Source organism: Eptesicus fuscus, chromosome 12, assembly GCF_027574615.1.
Source record: "Eptesicus fuscus isolate TK198812 chromosome 12, DD_ASM_mEF_20220401, whole genome shotgun sequence".
NCBI classification, from domain to species: Eukaryota; Metazoa; Chordata; class Mammalia; order Chiroptera; family Vespertilionidae; genus Eptesicus; species Eptesicus fuscus.
In genome coordinates, this window is record NC_072484.1 from 21,436,957 (window position 1) to 21,455,914 (window position 18,958).

At 36.8% G+C, this 18,958-nt stretch overlaps 1 protein-coding gene across 1 annotated transcript in view; it reads right to left on the reverse strand.

Annotated features, from left to right (window-relative positions):
* The window catches only part of SPTLC3 (serine palmitoyltransferase long chain base subunit 3), a 131,270-nt gene that overhangs the window by 64,870 nt on the left and 47,442 nt on the right, over positions 1 to 18,958 (reverse strand). Inside the window, exon 5 of the mRNA XM_054723873.1 lies at positions 58 to 182. Within this exon, the coding sequence (XP_054579848.1) occupies positions 58 to 182 (125 nt within the window). The remainder of the gene's footprint in view (positions 1 to 57; positions 183 to 18,958) is intronic.

Sequence of the window (18,958 nt, forward strand, 5' to 3'; positions counted from 1 at the left end):
CAGTTATAATTCTTAGGAAAAATACAGCAGAAGACAATAATGTTAACAAATTCTCACCTTTCCAACTAATGCAGGAATATTCATTGAGTTAGTTGCAAATCCCATCCCAAAGACCATGGCTGCTTCTACATTCAGGAACTGAGCCACAAGGTCCTCCAACTCTTTATGCTTATCCAAGGTTCCTGCACACAAAATAATAGGGATGAGTGAGTCTTCTCTTTCACAAAAAGTCTAAGAATTAAAACTCAAATTCCAGTACATACTCATCACCAAAATTTATCTATATATTTTGGTGATGCATAGCAGGTATATTTACTATGTAGTCCCCATACAGAAACAACCCAAATGTCCATCTACTACAGAATGGATAGATGCATGGTGGGAATATCTATATAATCAAATTCAACACAGCAATGAGAAAGAACAAATTACTGTACAACACAACAACTTAAAAAAATCTCACAAATTAGTGATTGAGTGAAATAAGTCAGATACTTATATACTCATACAGGTTGTATGAGTCCATTTATATAAAATTTACAAACAGATAAAACTAGCCTATTATGTTGGAAGTCAGGGTGGTGGTTTCTTTTACTGGGAGCATGAGAAGAGCTTTGGGATTCTTTAAGTGTTTTATTTCTAGATCTGGGTGCTAGTTACATGGGTATGTTGGCTTTGTGAAAATCCATTGAGCTAAATACTTGTGAATGGTGTATTTTCTATATAAACAGCTTATGATGCAATAAAAACTACAAAAAATTCATTCCACAATTTCTTTCTCTCCATACCCTACATCTCACAAATAACTGATTAAATGTTAATCCCTCAGAGGTTCCCCACACTCACATGTAAACAGATTCCATAAATACTAATAAATCTAGTTATAATTTATTGAGCCTTTGGAATGTGCTAGATTTCAAAGCCCACTATTTAGGCTATCTCATTTAATCTTAATAGCCCAGGAATCCAGGTATTATTACTTTACAGATAAGAAAGCTAAAGTGTAAAGAGGTCACAGAAAAAAAGCAACAGAGGTAATCTAGTTAAACTCCAAAGTTCACATTTTTACCACTTTGGTATCTTTTATATGCTTACTTTCTGACCCCTTTCTCTGCATAATCCCCTCATGCCTTACTGAGAGCAAACCCAATGCTCCCATGTTTTTCTTTTTGTCACCACTCTAACTTCTAGATCTGCAGTCCCATATGGTAGCCTCTAGCTACAAGTAGTTAGTGCAATAGAGAAACTGAGTTTTAAATTTTAGTTAACTTAATTTAAATTTTTAAACTGAGGCACTATAAAATATTTACTACTCAACACAACTTCATATTTCGATAGGGTTACATTCTACTTATTTCACTTTATTCTATGAAAATGTAGTGTCTGAATTGAGATGTGCTATAAGCATAAAATATACACCATTTTTAGGGCTTAGCTCAACAATAAAAATAATGTAAAATGGCTTATTAATATTTTTATATTGATTACATGTTTAAGTCATAATATGTTGGATATATTGGGTAGAAAATATAAAGTTGAGTTTACCTGTTTTTTAAAACTTTTTAATGTTTAAAAATTTTTACTATAAAATTTAAATTATAGGTGTCTTGCATTATATTTTTATTGGGCAGTACTGCACTAGATGATACACTTAACAGAATAGAAAAATGGGCAAGTGGAGAGATGCTGCAATTTGCATCCTTGGGATGTAGAAGCCAGATTTAACTCAAATTTAAGTTAGAGCTATATTGTTAGCATATTCAGAACTATTATAAACATACTTCTTTTAACCTAATGATTAACATATTTTAGTAAACATAATGTGATATCAGACTTTAATTTAAATTGGTAATTATCTTGCTTATTGTGCTAAAATGGTGAAGCGTTAAACTGTAGGAAAGCACTGAATGGTTCAAAGTTTTACTTTGCATTTAATATGGAAGCTAACATTTGATGTCCGATCTTTATCTTTTATGAGAAGTCACACTATCATCTAACAGATAACTGGTGGCCTTTCTTTTCAAAGCAGAATTCATCTGTTTTTCAATTGTCAGAAACCATAGTAAAACACGTATTTCGGCAGTCAATTTTGCTCAAGATTTGAGGGAAAACGTTAAAACTTTAAATTGTAATTTAAAACCTTTTCATCATCAAAGATATATTAAATAAAAAGGGAAACAAAAATTTAAAGAAAAAAAAATGCAGTCACATAATCATTTGTCAGATTTGTTTTTACCTAACAGAGACTGCATCCCAAAAGCAATGGCCCCAGGAATAAGTAGTGAAAAGACCATTGGCCTGGACACAGGAAGACTTGAGTTCTGGCTCCAGCTTTTTCACAAAACAGCTGAGCGGACTTGCAATTTCGAGAGAGGCTGGGAGAGGCGCTGTTGTAGGTTTCCCTGACATGGGGAGTGCTCTTTCCCCCACATCTATTTTCTTACAGCTCCCACTCACTCTTTGAGATCCACACAACATGACCTCTTTTTGGGATTCCATTCTCAGCTTCCCCAGGTAAACTTGGTCATTTTCTCTTCTAAGATTGCATAAGCTTCCTGGCACAATGCTTATAGCCTTTCAATTGAACTGAGGATGTCCACAGGGCCATCTTCTGTGTTACAGAAAGAGCCCTCAGGATACAGATACTGTGTTTGAAATGTTCCTCTTGGCAGCCACGGTGCCTAGTGCAGCACTGACACATAGTACTGGTAGAATTGCATGCTGTCTTTTGATGGAGAATGAAGATAGAACTGAGCCTAGAGGAGGTGATGGTGCAGGGAAGAAGGTCAAGAACCATGTGATGCTAGGGCAACAAGGTGGCTGGGCAGTGAGCACCAGCTTGAAAATACCCATATCTGAACTATGAAACTTTCCCCAAGACACTTTCCTGCCTAGAAGGTGAGGGGACAGCAGTGTCCTGGTCCAGTCACCCAGAACTGTGTGAGTAGGAGTTCATAATGAATCTTTGTGAACTTCACCTTTATCTTTCCCAAATCTGACATTTCAGGCGTTTATGTATTAAAATTTCCTGAGAAATTGCCAAGATGGAGATGAGAGGAAATGCAGTGTCTATATGCGGCCTCCAGATGCAAGCCAGTGGTGACGTGGTTAGTCAAGTAATGTTTAAATATACAAATTTATATAACCAGATGCCTCACACCTGAGTTATGAGTGGTTGTGAATCTACAGGCTTACTTTCATGTGTTGAAACAACAGTCCCCAATCTCAAACCCAATTATCATAGAATTTCTTTGTTTAGTGTTCATAGCTCAAATTTCATAAACAGATTTGAAAGATTCCCAGAATGGTTGGCCATTTTCTTATTCAAGATGTCATGCCTTTCAAAGTTAGCCTGGGTTGGTCTGGGGTGGGGTAGAGTTTGTTAATAAATAATAAAAAGTGTGGCTTATTTGCATTAATTGACTGCTGATTTCCTTCTCCTGTTCTTCATATTCAATAAATAAAAATGTAGGAATACCTTGGGAAAACAAAGGAGTCACTAGAAACATAACTAGTTTGCTTTCCACAAATATTCAGTCCATGCACTTTTATTGAATTGAGGTGCCTGGGTCATGCCAAATTATGGTACGTGGTTGAGTACCTGAGTACTTCTAGAAATTATATTCAACATTTCGTCTGTATATAAATATGAGCATTTTTTAATCCCAAGAAAACACAGCTGATAGCATTATAATTAGCTAGGAAAGGAGCTAATTAGGAAAGGAGCAAAGGGGAAAGCCAGACATTATAAGCATAGCCATCTGGGCAGCTTCACCAGGAAGCTGCAATTTTGCACTCTGCAGGTAATCACCTGCCCCTTCCCTGCAGATCACTGGGGGAAGGGGTCCAACAAAGGGGAGATGGAAACATGCACAGTAAAGTTGGGGTGACACAGGGAGGGTGCCTGTCAGTCAAACCTTGGAGCAGAAACTATTGGCCAGAATGGACAGGGTCACTGCAAGCCCATGAAAATTTGGGAATACATAATCTCCTAAACAAAGGAGCTTGCTCTCTTGGCTCTTGCTCTCTGGCTCCTTTGGCTTTGCTCCTGTCCATGTTATCTCCATAGCCACATAGCCATGTGGCACGTGGATCCCACAGCAATGGACTGATGAACTGAACTGGGAACACAAACTAAGCTAGCCTGATGCTGGACTGGACACTACTCTATGTGGAACAAAATTTCTGGATACCGGCTTTGATTCTAGCTCTACTGAAGCTATAGCTACACTTCTTCTACAGTGGGACAAAGGGAAATGGGACCAGGGATCTCAGGGGTTTAATTTCACAGAAATAAAGCTTTCTACAATATTTCATCCTCCCATGTGAGTCTCCGAAAATTCATTTTCTCTGGATATTGCAAGAATCCCACTCCCACTAGCAGCAAGTGGAGATGAGGACCTCTCCCCACTGATAACACATCTATTGTCCTAAATGAAGGTAAAGATAAATTCACAGTAATTTTTATTTCCTTTTCTCTCTCTAACTTTTGTCTTTAGTCCCTGAAGGTCAATTAACAGTCATAAATTGGTAGTGACAATTGCTATGTTGTACATATATGGACACTTATTCTCATCCTGAACGTTCATTTATCCAATGGGATACTGAATAAAAGAATAAATACAAGCTGGGTGTATCCTCTTGCCAGCTCTCTTAGCATTATTTCATGGGACAGATACTGGGTTTGCAACTATCAGTCAAATAAATAAAAAATAAGATTCAGGGAAAAATACTTATATTGTATTTATGGATGATACACTGCTCCTGGATTTTTACTGACATTTATTGACTAAAACATTTCAGGTATAACATATAGATTGCAGGCCTTCATATTGACACTGATCAATAATAAAGAGTGTGGGTGTTATTAACCATCTTGTTTCACAATCACCCATTCTTCCTGAGTGGCACATGGGAGGACTGTTTTTCACACTGTGGTTGTGGTCACTTTTTGTCTAGAGTATCCTGTTTGTAGGTTGTTCCTTAGATTTGACCTAGGAGCAGGCTATTATTTATCATGGAAACCTGCCAGCTGGCTCATCTGGCTGTTCCTGTTGTGCTGTAATGATCACGCCTCTAAGCCACTTTGCTTGAACTGGTGATTCCTGCATTAAAACCATCATCAGTCTTTCTACCTAAAACATTCTACCTTCCAGCTCATCACCCCAAAACTCTTAGAATGCTTTGCTTTCTTCCTTATTCCACTGTGCCCAGTCTAATGGGGGTTATAGAGCTATGATACCTCTTTAGTAGGTTTGTTTTCCTGTTGACATGCAGAACAAGTGTGAAAAAAAGCCACATGTGCTGTCTACAGTAGATCTAGAACATACTTTCATACTGCACATAGGCAGCTTTTGCTGGGTTAAGAATCCTTCTATCCTGTTGAAATAGAAGAGACAGTTTTTAATCTGCCCACCTATCCAGGCCTTCATTTTAAACAAACCATTTACCACCCCTTGCCAGTTTAAAGCATTAGTAGATCATTAGAATCTGATACAAACAAAAACCTTAAGTGAGGCATGGATATATAATCATTATGATCCTTCCTATCATAAATAATCCTAATACTAGAATAATTTTTAGTAGACCAAATGATGACCTCTACTTCACCTCTGACACCATACTCAATAAATTCATGTTCTTATCCTATTTTTTATAATGTTTTATTTTGATGTAATTTCAGACCTACAAAAAAGTTGTAAGAACAGTACCAATAATCTCTAGATACTTTTCACTCAAATTCCTCAAATGTTACTATTTTACTACATTTCCTTAAATCTTTCTCTCTCTCTCTCTCTCTCTCTCTCTCTCTCTCTCTCACACACACACACACACACACAAACACACACACACACACACATGAAACATTACATATATGTATGTGTATATTTATGTTATATATGGAAACAGATACAGAAGTGATGTCAGTTGCCTATAGGATACAGATAATAAGTGCAGGCCACCTACTTAATAACATGTCAACTTACCATGCTAAAATATTTCAAGATTTGTTAGTTGTCACACAACTTTTTAAGGGTAGTTCTACTATTATCCAAATTGTACAGACAAGAGAGTGAGAGTTCACTTTCCCAAGGTTACACAATTAGTAAGCCTAGAGCCAAGATTCAAATTCAGCATTTCTGACTCTATAGAATAAATTCTTCATCACTATTCCATGTCATTTTCCAAAGTCTGGCCTAAGGGGTGCTAAGCATCTGTATGCTTCTAAAGATGTAAAGATTTGTTGCTAGGAACATCATAGGATAATTTGAAATAATAACTTATGCACGTTCTCCTTAAATTGTTTTTTTTTTTCTCCCAAGTTTATTTAGTTGGTAGCTGGAAACTATTTAGCCCTGTGTTTCTGGAAAAATTCTTGATATAGTGGCCAAAGTAAAAATTGTTTCTTTCCTATCTCTGGAAAAAGCTTACATGAATTGAAGGAGTTATATTAAGTGTACTCAAAGGAGAGAAATTAGAGTACCTGAGAAACAGAGAAGGTAAGGGGGATTTGATCAAGTCTGGGGTCAGTGGATACTTGTGCATTTCTTGGTGGTAGCTGCCTGGGGACAGCTGCAAGGTACATTAGAGTAGCTTGAATGCTGGACATTGGACTTTCTATCCACACCAGCCATTCCTCAGCCCTCACCATGGGATAAAAGTACCTGGACTGCTGGGTCACACGGATTGTGTTCACTGAAACAGTGGGCCTCTCAACAGGGGAGCAAAGACCAGGGAGACATCCTTGATGTCTGGGAGCTGCATAATATTCTAGAACATTTGTTCTGTCTTGATGAATGGGAGCCCCAATATGGCCTAAAAATAAAACAGCTAGATTCAGGCTTACAGTTAACTTTAACTTGATTAAAACAACAACAACTTGAACACTTCTTTTTCACCTGAGTTTGTGACCCACCTGGCCTTTTCATTCATTAGCTATGTGACCTTGGGGAAGTTATTGATATTTTTTGGACTTTGGTTTACTCCTTTATAAAAGGAAGTTCGATTAAACAATAGGGACCTTGTCTCAGTTGTGATTCCATTCTCTATTTTACTTCCATGAAAGAGCAGAGAATTAAGTCTGGACATGGTGCATAATGAAATGGGTAAGTTCTACCTGGTAGCATTGATGGAAATTAATTTATAGGCTCCTGTGTAGTCTTTCAATCCTCACTTTTTACTTCTGGAGCTTATCCTATTCCTTCTTGGATTATTAAATATACCCACAATACATAGGGTGTCCAGATGGTATAGAGTTCAAGAAAATATAAACAGGTTTTTGCCCTGAAGGAGTAGGAAAGACATGTGAAATAGGTAGAAAAAAATAGAAGCCTGGATAAATTCCTTGATTCTGCAACTCAATCTTCTTAATTCTGTTAGTCAACACCAGGTGAAAAGTTATATTTAGGTTATGTCTTGCGTATTAAAAGAAACACAAATGCCAAAATGATAAAAAAAAAATGGCTTTATCAAGAGGGTATGAAATAAATGGGTATCACATTTCTGTCAAGTAGTATTTTTGCCATCCCAAATGCTCCCATTCCCACAGTTAATCACCTGAATGTGTGAAGCTAGAAGTAGACATTGACAATGTCCTTGGTTTTCCTCAAGTTATTATCAGTGGCTTTCAAGGATATACCCAGGTGTCTATGTCAATGAAAGTTAATCTATATCCTTAGTATATTTGGATGGGACAGGATTTTCAGTCTAAAGTAAAGGAGACTAAAGTTTGATGTGTGCTGATATGCAATGGATTTGAAAATCTGGACGATATTAAATATATAGGATTCTTCTTCCCAAGTTGCTATGATAGTGAGTACTTGTCTATATCAGCAGACATTTTATAGAGGGCCAGACACAAAGTACTTTGGGCTTTGTGGGCCATGTGGTTTCTGTTGCAATGATTCAACTCTGCCATTATAAAGTCAAAGCAGCCAACCCTGGCTGGTGTGTCTCAGTTGGGTGGGTGTTGTCCTGTACACCAAAAGGTTGCCTGTTCGATTCCAGGTCAGGGCACATACCCCAGTTGGGGGCTGGATCCCCTGGTGGGAGGCCTGAATGAGGCAGCCCATCATTTCGAATAGATGTTTTTCTCTCCCTCCCTCTCTCTTCCTCTCTCTCTAAAAAAAAAAATCAATAAAAATGTATTTAAAGAATCAATAAAGTCAAAGCAGCCATAGATAATCCACAAAATAATGGGTGTAGCTGTGTTCCAATAAAACTTTATTTATGCATACTAACATTTGAATTCCATAAAATTTCACATGTTACAAAAATATTATTCTTATTTTTATTCTTAAGCTACTTAACACTAAAAATTATTTGTAACTTGCAGTCAGTATGAAAACAGGGGGCAGTTTGGTGAGCCCTGATGTAGTTGGTCTCTATTGATAGCTATGAACAATATGGCATAGTGCTCTTCAGTGAGACTCAGGATAACTAGTGTCTAGTCTTGACTTCTCAACCTAGTGACTGCATGAACACTGATTGGCAAGTCATTAAAATATCTCTAGACTTCATGTATATGGTATTTGTGAGGGAGGAGGGAGATAATTTATAAATTCTAAAATTAGATAACCTACAAATTCTAAAATTGTATGAGTTCTAATTTTGCTCAATTATCCCAGGTATTACCTTGCTGGTAAGTCTACTTGTGAAAATTATTGGCATAGCTTGTTGAGTTGTTATGCTTCCTTGGCTTTGTTGAACCTACAGGGCCAATTTCCACATTTGCAAAAACATCCCTGCTAGTTGAAATTTGGCTGGGCTGTAATTTCTGTCACTGTCAAGAGTAGGGCTATTTCCTTGTTAAAACTATAATAGGTATTAGGAAATTTCCAAAAGGCTTTCAGAAACCAAGATACACTTTCATTTTCTACTCATAAACAATTCCTCTGAGAGTCCCTCTCCTCTTACAATTACTCTCAAATGAAAATAAAAAGGCTTGAGAGAAAAGCAATAACATTTTATTAATCAGGTTTTATAATAATTTAGTCTGAGAGGAATTGGCACTATTTATGAAGAATGATTTTGCTGTGTAAATTAAGAAGGTAAAACTAATTGAGGATGTTTATAGCCTGTTTAATTGAACCTACTGTTTTAGAGCATGTTTATAGCATTGATTTGCATAAAATCATGTTAATGAAATTTGTTATTTTAAAAGAACACAAGATCTTTACTTGGTAACAGTTTCTTAGAAAAAGATCATTCCCATAAGAATTTGAAGGACATAAGATGATATTTATTTGAAATAGTTTTAATGTCAACATTTTGCAAATTCATGCTGGCCCCTTATTCGGTAGTTCAGGTTAGCAAGACTGCACATTTCTTGAATCTAGCTACAAATATTTGAGAAAAAACACACAACAGCCTTGATAGTTTGAATTAAATGATAACATAGAACTTGTCTGGAAGATAAAGAGGCAGACAAACCATTTAATGATTATGGATAATGTTCTCAAATGTTGAAAAAAAGGAGACATTTCAGCAAATTTGCACATTACACTTAACATGAAAATCACAGCTGGAACTCAAGAAAGAAAAATAATTTCCTATTTTATTCAGATACATTGATTCCTAAGTTAATATATCCTTTATGATGTTTTTACTGTGAAACTATTTGAAGGCTACTTCTTGAAATTGCAATTATAATTTGAAGGAATGTTCTCAAATAAGCAGTTTTAAGGTATGCATACTATTCAGGTTTCCCTAATAAGATGAATCAAACACAGGCTTTCCTTCTCCAAGGAAGAGAAATCTACAAGTAGAGATGAGCTTTCATTGGCACCGAGTTAGTCTTGTGGCATTCCATGAGTTTGTTTTCCTAAAAGTGAACTTCTTACTAACAGTTGCTGGTCAAACTATGACAGCACAAAGAGCTTACAGAGTATATGTATTCAAATAATATACTATTACTACACATCTTCTGCATACTCTTAGAGAATAAAAGTGGAGCAGGGGAAAGAAAGGAAACAAAGCTTCTCTCTGGTTTGCCTGAGTTTAACCTTTCCTGGTCTTGGAAATCTGGACCAGCAATGTGTGTCAGGTGGCCTATGTTCAGATATCAAAACCAACTGTCTTCACTGATTTTCTGGGGTTCTATTACCTACTTCTCAGTTTTTATTGATAGACTCAATCTCCTAAGCATATATGGTGTTCACCTCACACAAAGTAAAATACATTTTGAAAATTTTTAGACTGATTTGGTTAAGAAAGTTAGCCACGCTGGATAGTTTTCAGTGGTTCCCAAAGTGTGTTCCCCAAAGCAGCAACGTCACCTGGCAACTCATTCGGAATACAAAATCGTGGATCCTATTCCAGATCAACTGAATCAGGAACTCTGTAGGTGGTACAACAAACTGTGTTTTTCCATGCCCTTCAAGGGATTCTGATGTTAAAGTTTGAGAACCACAAATGGAGTCACTACAGCCAAACTGCTAAATTACTACAATCAAGTAGGTTGAGGCTTGAGCATACAATTCTACTCCTGTTTTAAGGATCCTGGGAACTTAAACTTTTGACCTTTCCCGTCCTGGGTTAATGCCTGGATCTACATCAAACCTCCAGATAACCCTGATTACCCTGAAGTACTAAGGAAAGAATGGTCACCTATTCAGACCACCTGATACCCTAATGGACCACTAGTTATCTACAGGATTATCATCTCAAAGCAATCCAGAGGCTAAGAATATGGGATTGATGTTTCTCAAGAATGCATTTTTTTATTATTATTATTATTATTATTATTATTATTATAAGAACGCTTAGCTTTTCTCTCTTCTTCAGAACACTGAGTGTTGCCTAGTTGCATTTCTGGTTTGAAAACCCTAAGACTCTTGAATAAATCTTTATCATTTATTTCTAGGCACATCCCTCAGACTCTGAGTTCATTGTACACACAAAAGAATCCACACAGCCTGGGCTAGGTTCCCTCCAATAGACTGAAAAATGTGGTCAGTCTGATTTAGTGGCAACATTTTGGAAATGCCAGAACTCTTTTTGTAAGACTGTGCCTCATTTTAGACTCTTGTTGACTTTTAAGACAATAATTAACCCTCAAAATAGGAGTTCATTGTGGAAAAATTAGAAAATACTACAAAATAAAATATAACCATCCTTACCAATGCAGATATTCATGTAAAATGTATTTTTAAAAATGGGCCCATCATTTACATACTGTCTTATTCTTTTAACAATGTATTTTCCATGTTAAAGAGAAGAAAATTGAGGACCAGGAAGACTTATACCTTATGTCTTCCCTAGCTAGTTATTTAAAATTTTAAGGTAATATTTCTCAAAATGGAACTGCTGAGTTAAATACCTTGCTGTTGATACATTTTCATATTGCTCTCCAGTTTACTCCAAAAGCAGTTTATAACAATGGACTTTTCTTCACTTGTTTGAAACTATAGAATATTATTATTATTATTATTATTATTATTTAACTTTTCCCAATTAGGTGAAAAGTGGTAACTGAGTCTCAAGAGAAAATCAATGGTAAGTATAGAACTTTTGAAATTTCATAAAGTGAACATACATGTATAACTGCAACAAGATAAAAAACAATATGAAAAGCAACTGCGAAGTTCCTTTGTGCTCCTCCTGGTTACCATTCACCTCCCCCCAAAGTAACGGCTATTCCTTGCATTCTCAACAGGGGTGTTATTGTTCCCAAAGAGTTGAAGATTGGTTTTTGGAGGGGGGATATCTTACTCCATGTATGCAGAAAGCACAAATATCTACGTACTACATACACAGATTTATACTCATCTGTGGTATGAAAATACCATGGGAGGAGGAGATAATAAAAAAGGTTGAGAAACATCATACTATTCTGATTGTGTAGTTTTGCCTGTATTGAACTTTGTCAAAATCTTGGCCCACTTCTTAAATTGGAATTATCTTTTCTTTCGATTTGTAAGTCTTTACCTATTAAGAATTTTAATACTTTGTCCTATACATTGGGAATAACTTTATCCAATTTTGTTCTGTGACTTTTAACTTAGTTGACATTGTTTTTATGTGAAGAATTTTGAATGTTTCCTTTTGTTGAATCTTTCCCTTTAAGTTCTCTGGGAGTGCTCTCTCTGGTTCCCTAGAGTAGACTACTGCCTGAATTAGGCTTGCGAAATCTGAAGGGCAAACACTTGTGGATAGCTGTTGATCAGAAGCAAGCTGGCCTTCCTTCAAAAGGGAAGTTTTCATGGTCCAGAGTGGCCTGAGTGGTATGGAGTGGGCCTGAAGGTCATTTACAATGGGTCTCTCTGCCTAAGAGGGCATTCTGCCAAGTGAGGTGAGCTCTGGTGGAAAATATTGGAGGTCATTATGGGATGTAGAACTGAGGAGGTGATTACAAGTAACAAGCTAGAGAAGAGGCTGAATGTTTCTGTCTTTCCCACCCCCCAAAATTCGTATGTTGAACATTTAATGCCTAAAGTGACAACATAAGGAGGTAGAACCTATGAGAGGTGAGTAGGTGATGAGGATGAAGACCTCTAAATGGAACTAGTGCCTGTATAAAAGAGGACCCAGAGAGCCACACATCACTTGCATGCGAGGATACAAGGAGAAGTTTGCAGCACAGAAGAGGGCCCTCACCCGACCATGCTGGAACTTTGACTTGAACTTTTAGCCCCCAGGACTGTGAACTTCTGTTGTTTATAAGCCCAGTCTGTGGTATTTAGTTGTAGCAATTCAAACAGGCGAAGAAAGGGCGTTGCTCACATCAAGGGGGCTACAGTCTGACATTTCTAGCCAGGTACTCACAAGGAACACACACAAGTGCGTTTTGTATTTGCGTTGTCTGAATAGCTTTATTCTGTTCACTTTTCATTCATTTGTCAGTTCATTCATTCATTCAGTTTCAATTTTATTTATATAGTGTTTTCTGGTAGTGGCTGTTCTTTGTTTATTTGTTTTTACATTTCAATTCCAAATACATTTGCAATTTACCTAAATGTAATTTACCTAGAGGTAAAGTGTGAGGTAGAAATCTAACTTATTTCCTTATATGAACTTATTTCCTTATATGATTGTCAAGTTATCACAATACTAATTATCCTTTTTTAACTGATTTGAAATATTGTTCTTATTATACACAAGTGAGTGTGCCACATTGTGTATGTCTCTAGACTTTCATTTTAGACTCACCCCACCTTGTCCATTCATGTCACTGGGATTGTGTTTAATTTACATATTCATTTGGGGAAGTATCAAGTCATTCCTATCTAGGACATAGACTCTTCTCTCTCTCTCTCTCTCTCTCTCTCTCTCTCTCTCTCTCTCTCTCTCTCTCTCTCTCGTTCTCGCTTTCTCTCTCTCCTTTTCACACACACACACACACACACACACACATACACACACACACACACCTCAAAGATTTATAATCTTCCACAGCACATTAACAAAGTTATTACAAAAAACTATGCTGTAATTACCAAAGTTGTCACATGTGGCACACAATTTGAAGCAGACAGCCTAGACCAGGGAGCATGCTAATAGAAAACAACAGGAGTATAGAAGATGTAAATTTAAAATGTCAAACATTTTAAATGCTTGATTATGACTCTAAATTGCTATTTCACTCTGCCTCCTGTTCAGAATAAAAAAAATGCACAACCCTCCCAACCCCATCAGCCTGTGGATTGTTAAATTGATCCATAAGTGAGTCAAAGCCTCCCTTAATTATTTATTTCACGATTTTTTTAGTTGTACACAAAAATGAATAGCAGCACATCATTTTACTTCTTAAAAACAACATTTGCAATTCTGCAGTATCTGTCTGGAGATGTACTATTTCCAGCTATATTTTAGGTTTAGTTTGAGCATTTGCAGGTGCGGATTTGGTCTGCACACTGGACTCCTTCTTTGCTGCTCCTTCAACTAAATCGACCTCTCTCTTGGGCACTGAGGTATTTTTGTGGTGGTTGCAGCAGGGAGATGGGAACCAGGTGCCTGGCTGGGATCTATCTTTCTACTTTTATCCTTTGGGATAACTTTAATTGTATTTGTTTTTTATTACAAGACATTGTTGAGTTTAGGTTTTTAGGCAAATCTCAGTTGTTTTTCTCAGTAGGCAAATATGTTCTAGTTACATATTTTTGGTCAAAATAATATGTGTGGTCTTCTATCCTTTTATTATGTTTTAAATACTTCCTCTTGGTATTCATTTTGCTTAATTTTTCTATTTTGTAATATAATTTCAGGGTTCTTTCTCCCTCCCCGCCCCCCACCCCATGACATTGGAAACTATTTTTAAAAGGCTGGAATGGATATATTGATTAAGGTATTACATATGTGTCCTTTATCCCTCGATTGCCCCCCCTTCCCACTCATGCCCTCACCCCCCTGGTGTCTGTCGGTATTCATTGGTTAGGCTTATATGCATGCATTCAAGTCCTTTGGTTGATCTCTTTCCCTTACCCCTCCCCTCCCCTCCTTCCCTCTGAGATTTGATGGTCTGATAGATGCTTCTCTGTCTCTGGATCTGTTTTTGTTCATCGGTTTATGTTGTTCATTATATTCCACAAATGAGTGAGATCATGTGATATTTATCTTTCTCTGACTGGCTTATTTTGCTTAGCATAATGCTCTCCAGTTCCATCCATGCTGTTGCAAATGGTAAGAATTCCTTCTTTTTTACCGCAGCGTAGTATTCCATTGTATAGATGTACCACAGGTTTTTAATCCACTCATCTGCTGATGGACACTTAGGCTGTTTCCAAATCTTACCTATGGTAAATTGTGCTGCTATGAACATATATGCTTTCTGATTGGTGTTTCTAGTTTCTTGGGATATATTCCTAGAAGTGGGATCACTGGGTCAAATGGGAGTTCCATTTTTAGTTTTTTGAGGAAACTCCATACTGTTCTCCACAGTGGCTGCACCAGTCTGCATTCCCACCAGCAGTGCATGAGGGTTCCCTTTTCTCCTTATCTTCCTCAGCATTTGTCATTTGTTGATGATAGCCATTCTGACAAGTGTGAGATGGTACCTCATTGTTGTTTTGATTTGCATCTCGCAGATGATTAGTGACTTTGAGCATGTGTTCATATGACTCTTGGCCTTCCTTATGCACTCTTTCAAAAAATATCTATTTAGGTCGGTTGCCCATTTTTTGATTGGGTTGTTTATTTTCCTTTTGTTAAGTTGTATGAGTTCCCTGTACTGGTTTTACCAGTTAACAATGCAGATTTTTTTCAATAGATAGAGTTACACATATGTTGATATATATGTGATTTGATATGTATGCTATTTTGTTGTATTGACAACAAACTTCAAAACTTCATATGTCTAATTTTCTGAAGGTGTTAACATCATAGATATTTTTAAACTTAAAAATGTCGAATTTCATGCCAAAAAAAGAGCATTTGCGAGAACTTTTAATTCATTACTTTATTTTTAAGAAAAGTGCTGTTGAATACATAGAGCTTATGGTGAACATGCTCTATCTCAAGATATTTGTGAATGCTGGTTTAAATGCTTTAAAAGTGATGATTTCAATGTGAAAGACAAAGAATGTCCAGGTCAACCGAAAAAATTTGAAGACAAACAATTACAAGCATTATTGGATGAAGATGGGTGTCAAACTCAAAAACAATTTGCAGAATGATTAAATGTTGCTCAGCAAACAATTTCCAATCATTTACAAGCAATGGAAAAAAATTTAAAGGAAGGAAAATGGGTGCCACATCAACTGAACGAAAGACAAATGGAAAACCAAAAAGTCATTAGTAAAATGTTGCTTCGATGGCATGAAAGAAAGGTTTTTTTTTTTGCATCAAATTGTGGCTGGCGATGAAAAGTGGATTTATTTTGAGAATCCCAAATGTATAAAATCATGGGTTGATCCAGGTCAACCATCAACATTAACTGCAAGGCCAAATCCCTTTGGAAAGAAGACAATGCTCTGCGTTTGGTGGGATCAGGAAGGTGTGGTGTATTATGAGCTTCTAAAACCAGGTGAAACTGTTAATACTGATCGCTACCAACAACAAATAATCAATTTGAACCATGCTTTGATCGTGAAACGACCAGAATGTGCCAGAAGACACAACAAAGTAATTTTGCTTCATAATGACACACCATCACACACTTCAAAACCAGTTAAAGACACGTTAAAAGGTCTTGTCTGGGAAGTATTAACCCACCCGCTGTATTCACCAGACCTTGCTTCTTCAGATTTCCATTTGTTCTGATCTATGGCACACACACTTTCTGAGCAGCACTTCAAAACGTATGAAGAAGTGGAAAATTGGGTCTCTGAATGGTTTGCCTCAAAACAAGAAAAGTTCTATTGGGACGGTATCCACAAATTACCTGAAAGATGAGAGAAATGTGTAGCTAGCGATGGACATTACTTTGAATAAAGCACTTTTGATGTTTCTCTTAAAATTATTGTGTTTTCTTTGATTACAAAATCCGCCATTATTAACCAGTACACCTAAATGTTGGAGATTAAACCCTTATCGGTAATAACATTGGCAAATATGTTCTCCCATGCAGTGGGCTTTCTTGTTGTTTTGTTGATGGTTTCTTTTGCTGTGCAAAAGCTTTTTATTTTGATGTAGTCCCATTTGTTTATTTTCTCTTTAGTTTCCATTGCTCTAGGAGCTGTACTGGTGAAGATATTGCTTTGGCATATGTCCGCGATTTTGCTGCCTGTGGATTTCTCTAGTATTTTTATGGTTTCCCGTCTTATGTTTAAGTCCTTTATCCATTTTGTGTTTATTTTTGTGTATGGTGTAAGTTGGTCGTCTAGTTTCTATTTTTTTGTATGTATCTGTCCAATTTTCCCAACACCATTTATTGAAGAGATTGTCTTGACTCCATTGTATGTTCTTGCCTCCTGTGTCAAATATTAATTGAGCATATTAAATGGGTCGATTTCTGGGTTCTCTGCTCTATTCCTAAGGGATTAAACATTCTGAAACTTTTACTTTTGGTTCCTTAAGAAGCTATTTGGCTACTAAAAATTAAGTCTTTGTATTTCCTAGTTTTTATTGTTAATCCATTACACTATTAAACATTTTCTTAAGACTATGTAGCATAAGGTTTCCAAAAGTTACTTGTGTTTCTGAAATAAATGGCATTCAAAATTATGTTACTACTTCTTGCATGTTATGTTAAGGTTACTATTTATATTGCAGAACTATTTTAAATGTACCTGTTTACTTATTTATTTTAGATTATTTATATCCTTGTTTTCAGGCCTTTTATTTGTCTAAAATTATTATGGGTGGTTTTATTTTGCTCTCTCACTGTTTATTTGAAAACTGTTAAAATCTTCTTTTTAGAGTTTGAGCTGGAGAGCTCAATGAAGTAGGTAAACATTAAAAGGCCACAATCAGGGACCCAGATTCCACATGTGGCTTCCACTTGGGGCAAACCATTGCCCGTAACAAGCTCCCACCCTTCAGCTTCTGAGGGCTGTGATGGGGGAATGTTCTGTCTCTGTGAGTTGAAGGGGGTCATCATATTCAGGAATTTGTTTTCTTTTGGGTTAATTAATAATCCTGGTGTTGAGTATCACTAGCACCAAAAGAAACATCCCCAAAAGTTACTGACTCCTGTCCCTTATGACCAGGGTCTTTTTCCAGTCTCTGCTCCATGCCAAATAGGGAATGTGGGCAACCCCATTCTAAGTGGAATGGAACCTTTTTATACCCTGCTTTTCATGCCTCCAGCCCTCATGCCTCAAATAAAGATAAGTAAGATGTCTTTCTTAAAAAATTTGGGCAACCACTTATAAATTCTGGACCTTTAGTTAAGTATGTATTGGTAATTTGGATAAAAAATTTACTTTGTTCAATTTGAGTTGTTATTTATTGCACAGAACTGAATAATTACATGTTTTTAAAGCCCTTCTGCCAGCTGGTTACCTAAGATGTGACTCATTATTTATGAGTGGTAAATCTCTTTTTAGCATATTTACTCCTGATTCTCAGACAGGCCCTGCATAATTACCCTGGATGGGAAACTGCCATTGTAGAAATCTCTGAGCTACACTGGAAGTTAAGGTGATTAATAAGCCACCAGGGGTCCATCACTTAGTCACTATGATCTTAGTTTGTTCCTCTAGAATATGGGAATAACACAAACTACCACAGCCTACCACAGCACAGGCTTTCTGTGAAGAATAAATGATATGGTATATAAGCAAACAAAGTGCCAGGAAAAGCAAAGTACTCTATAGGAGGAAGTTTGCATCACTCTTCCTCCCTGAAGTGGAGTAATAGTTTCCTTCTCACTGATGTCACTCCTCTGAATAAGAGAGGATGTTCTAGCTAAAAAAGAAATAAATAAGCAGTCTGTTCCACCTAGCCCATTCATTCATTCATTCATTCATTCAACACAACAGTCAACAGGTCAATTCCTTTCTTAATGAAGTTCATGTTGTAGTAGCAGACAGGCAATATACAAATCAAGATCAGTGTGGACATCATTCAGAAAACTGGAAGAAAGAGCTAAATCCAAATGAGAAGTTATTTTCCAGTGGGTATAAAGTTTCAGTTTGATAAGTGAATAAGTTCTAAATATCCTCTGTATAACATAGTGCCTATTGTCAACAATACTGTATTGCGCACCCAAGAATTCATTAAAGGGTAGATCTCATGATAAGTGTTCTTACCACAAAACGGGGGGGGGGGGGCCACAAAGAAACTTTCTGAGGTGATGGATATATTTATTACTTGATTGTGGTGATAGCTTCATGGGTGCATGCATATGTCTGAATTCATTAAATTGTATATATTAAATAAGTACAGTTTTTTTTTATATCAATTATACCTCAATAAAGCTGTTTAAAAAAGAAAAAGAATGCCCTAACTGGTTTGGCTCAGTGGATAGAGCATCGGCCTGTGGACTGAAGGGTCCCAGGTTCGATTCCGGTCAGGGGCATGTACCTTGGTTGCGGGCACATCCCCAGTGGGGGGTGTGCAGGAGGCAGCTGATTGATGT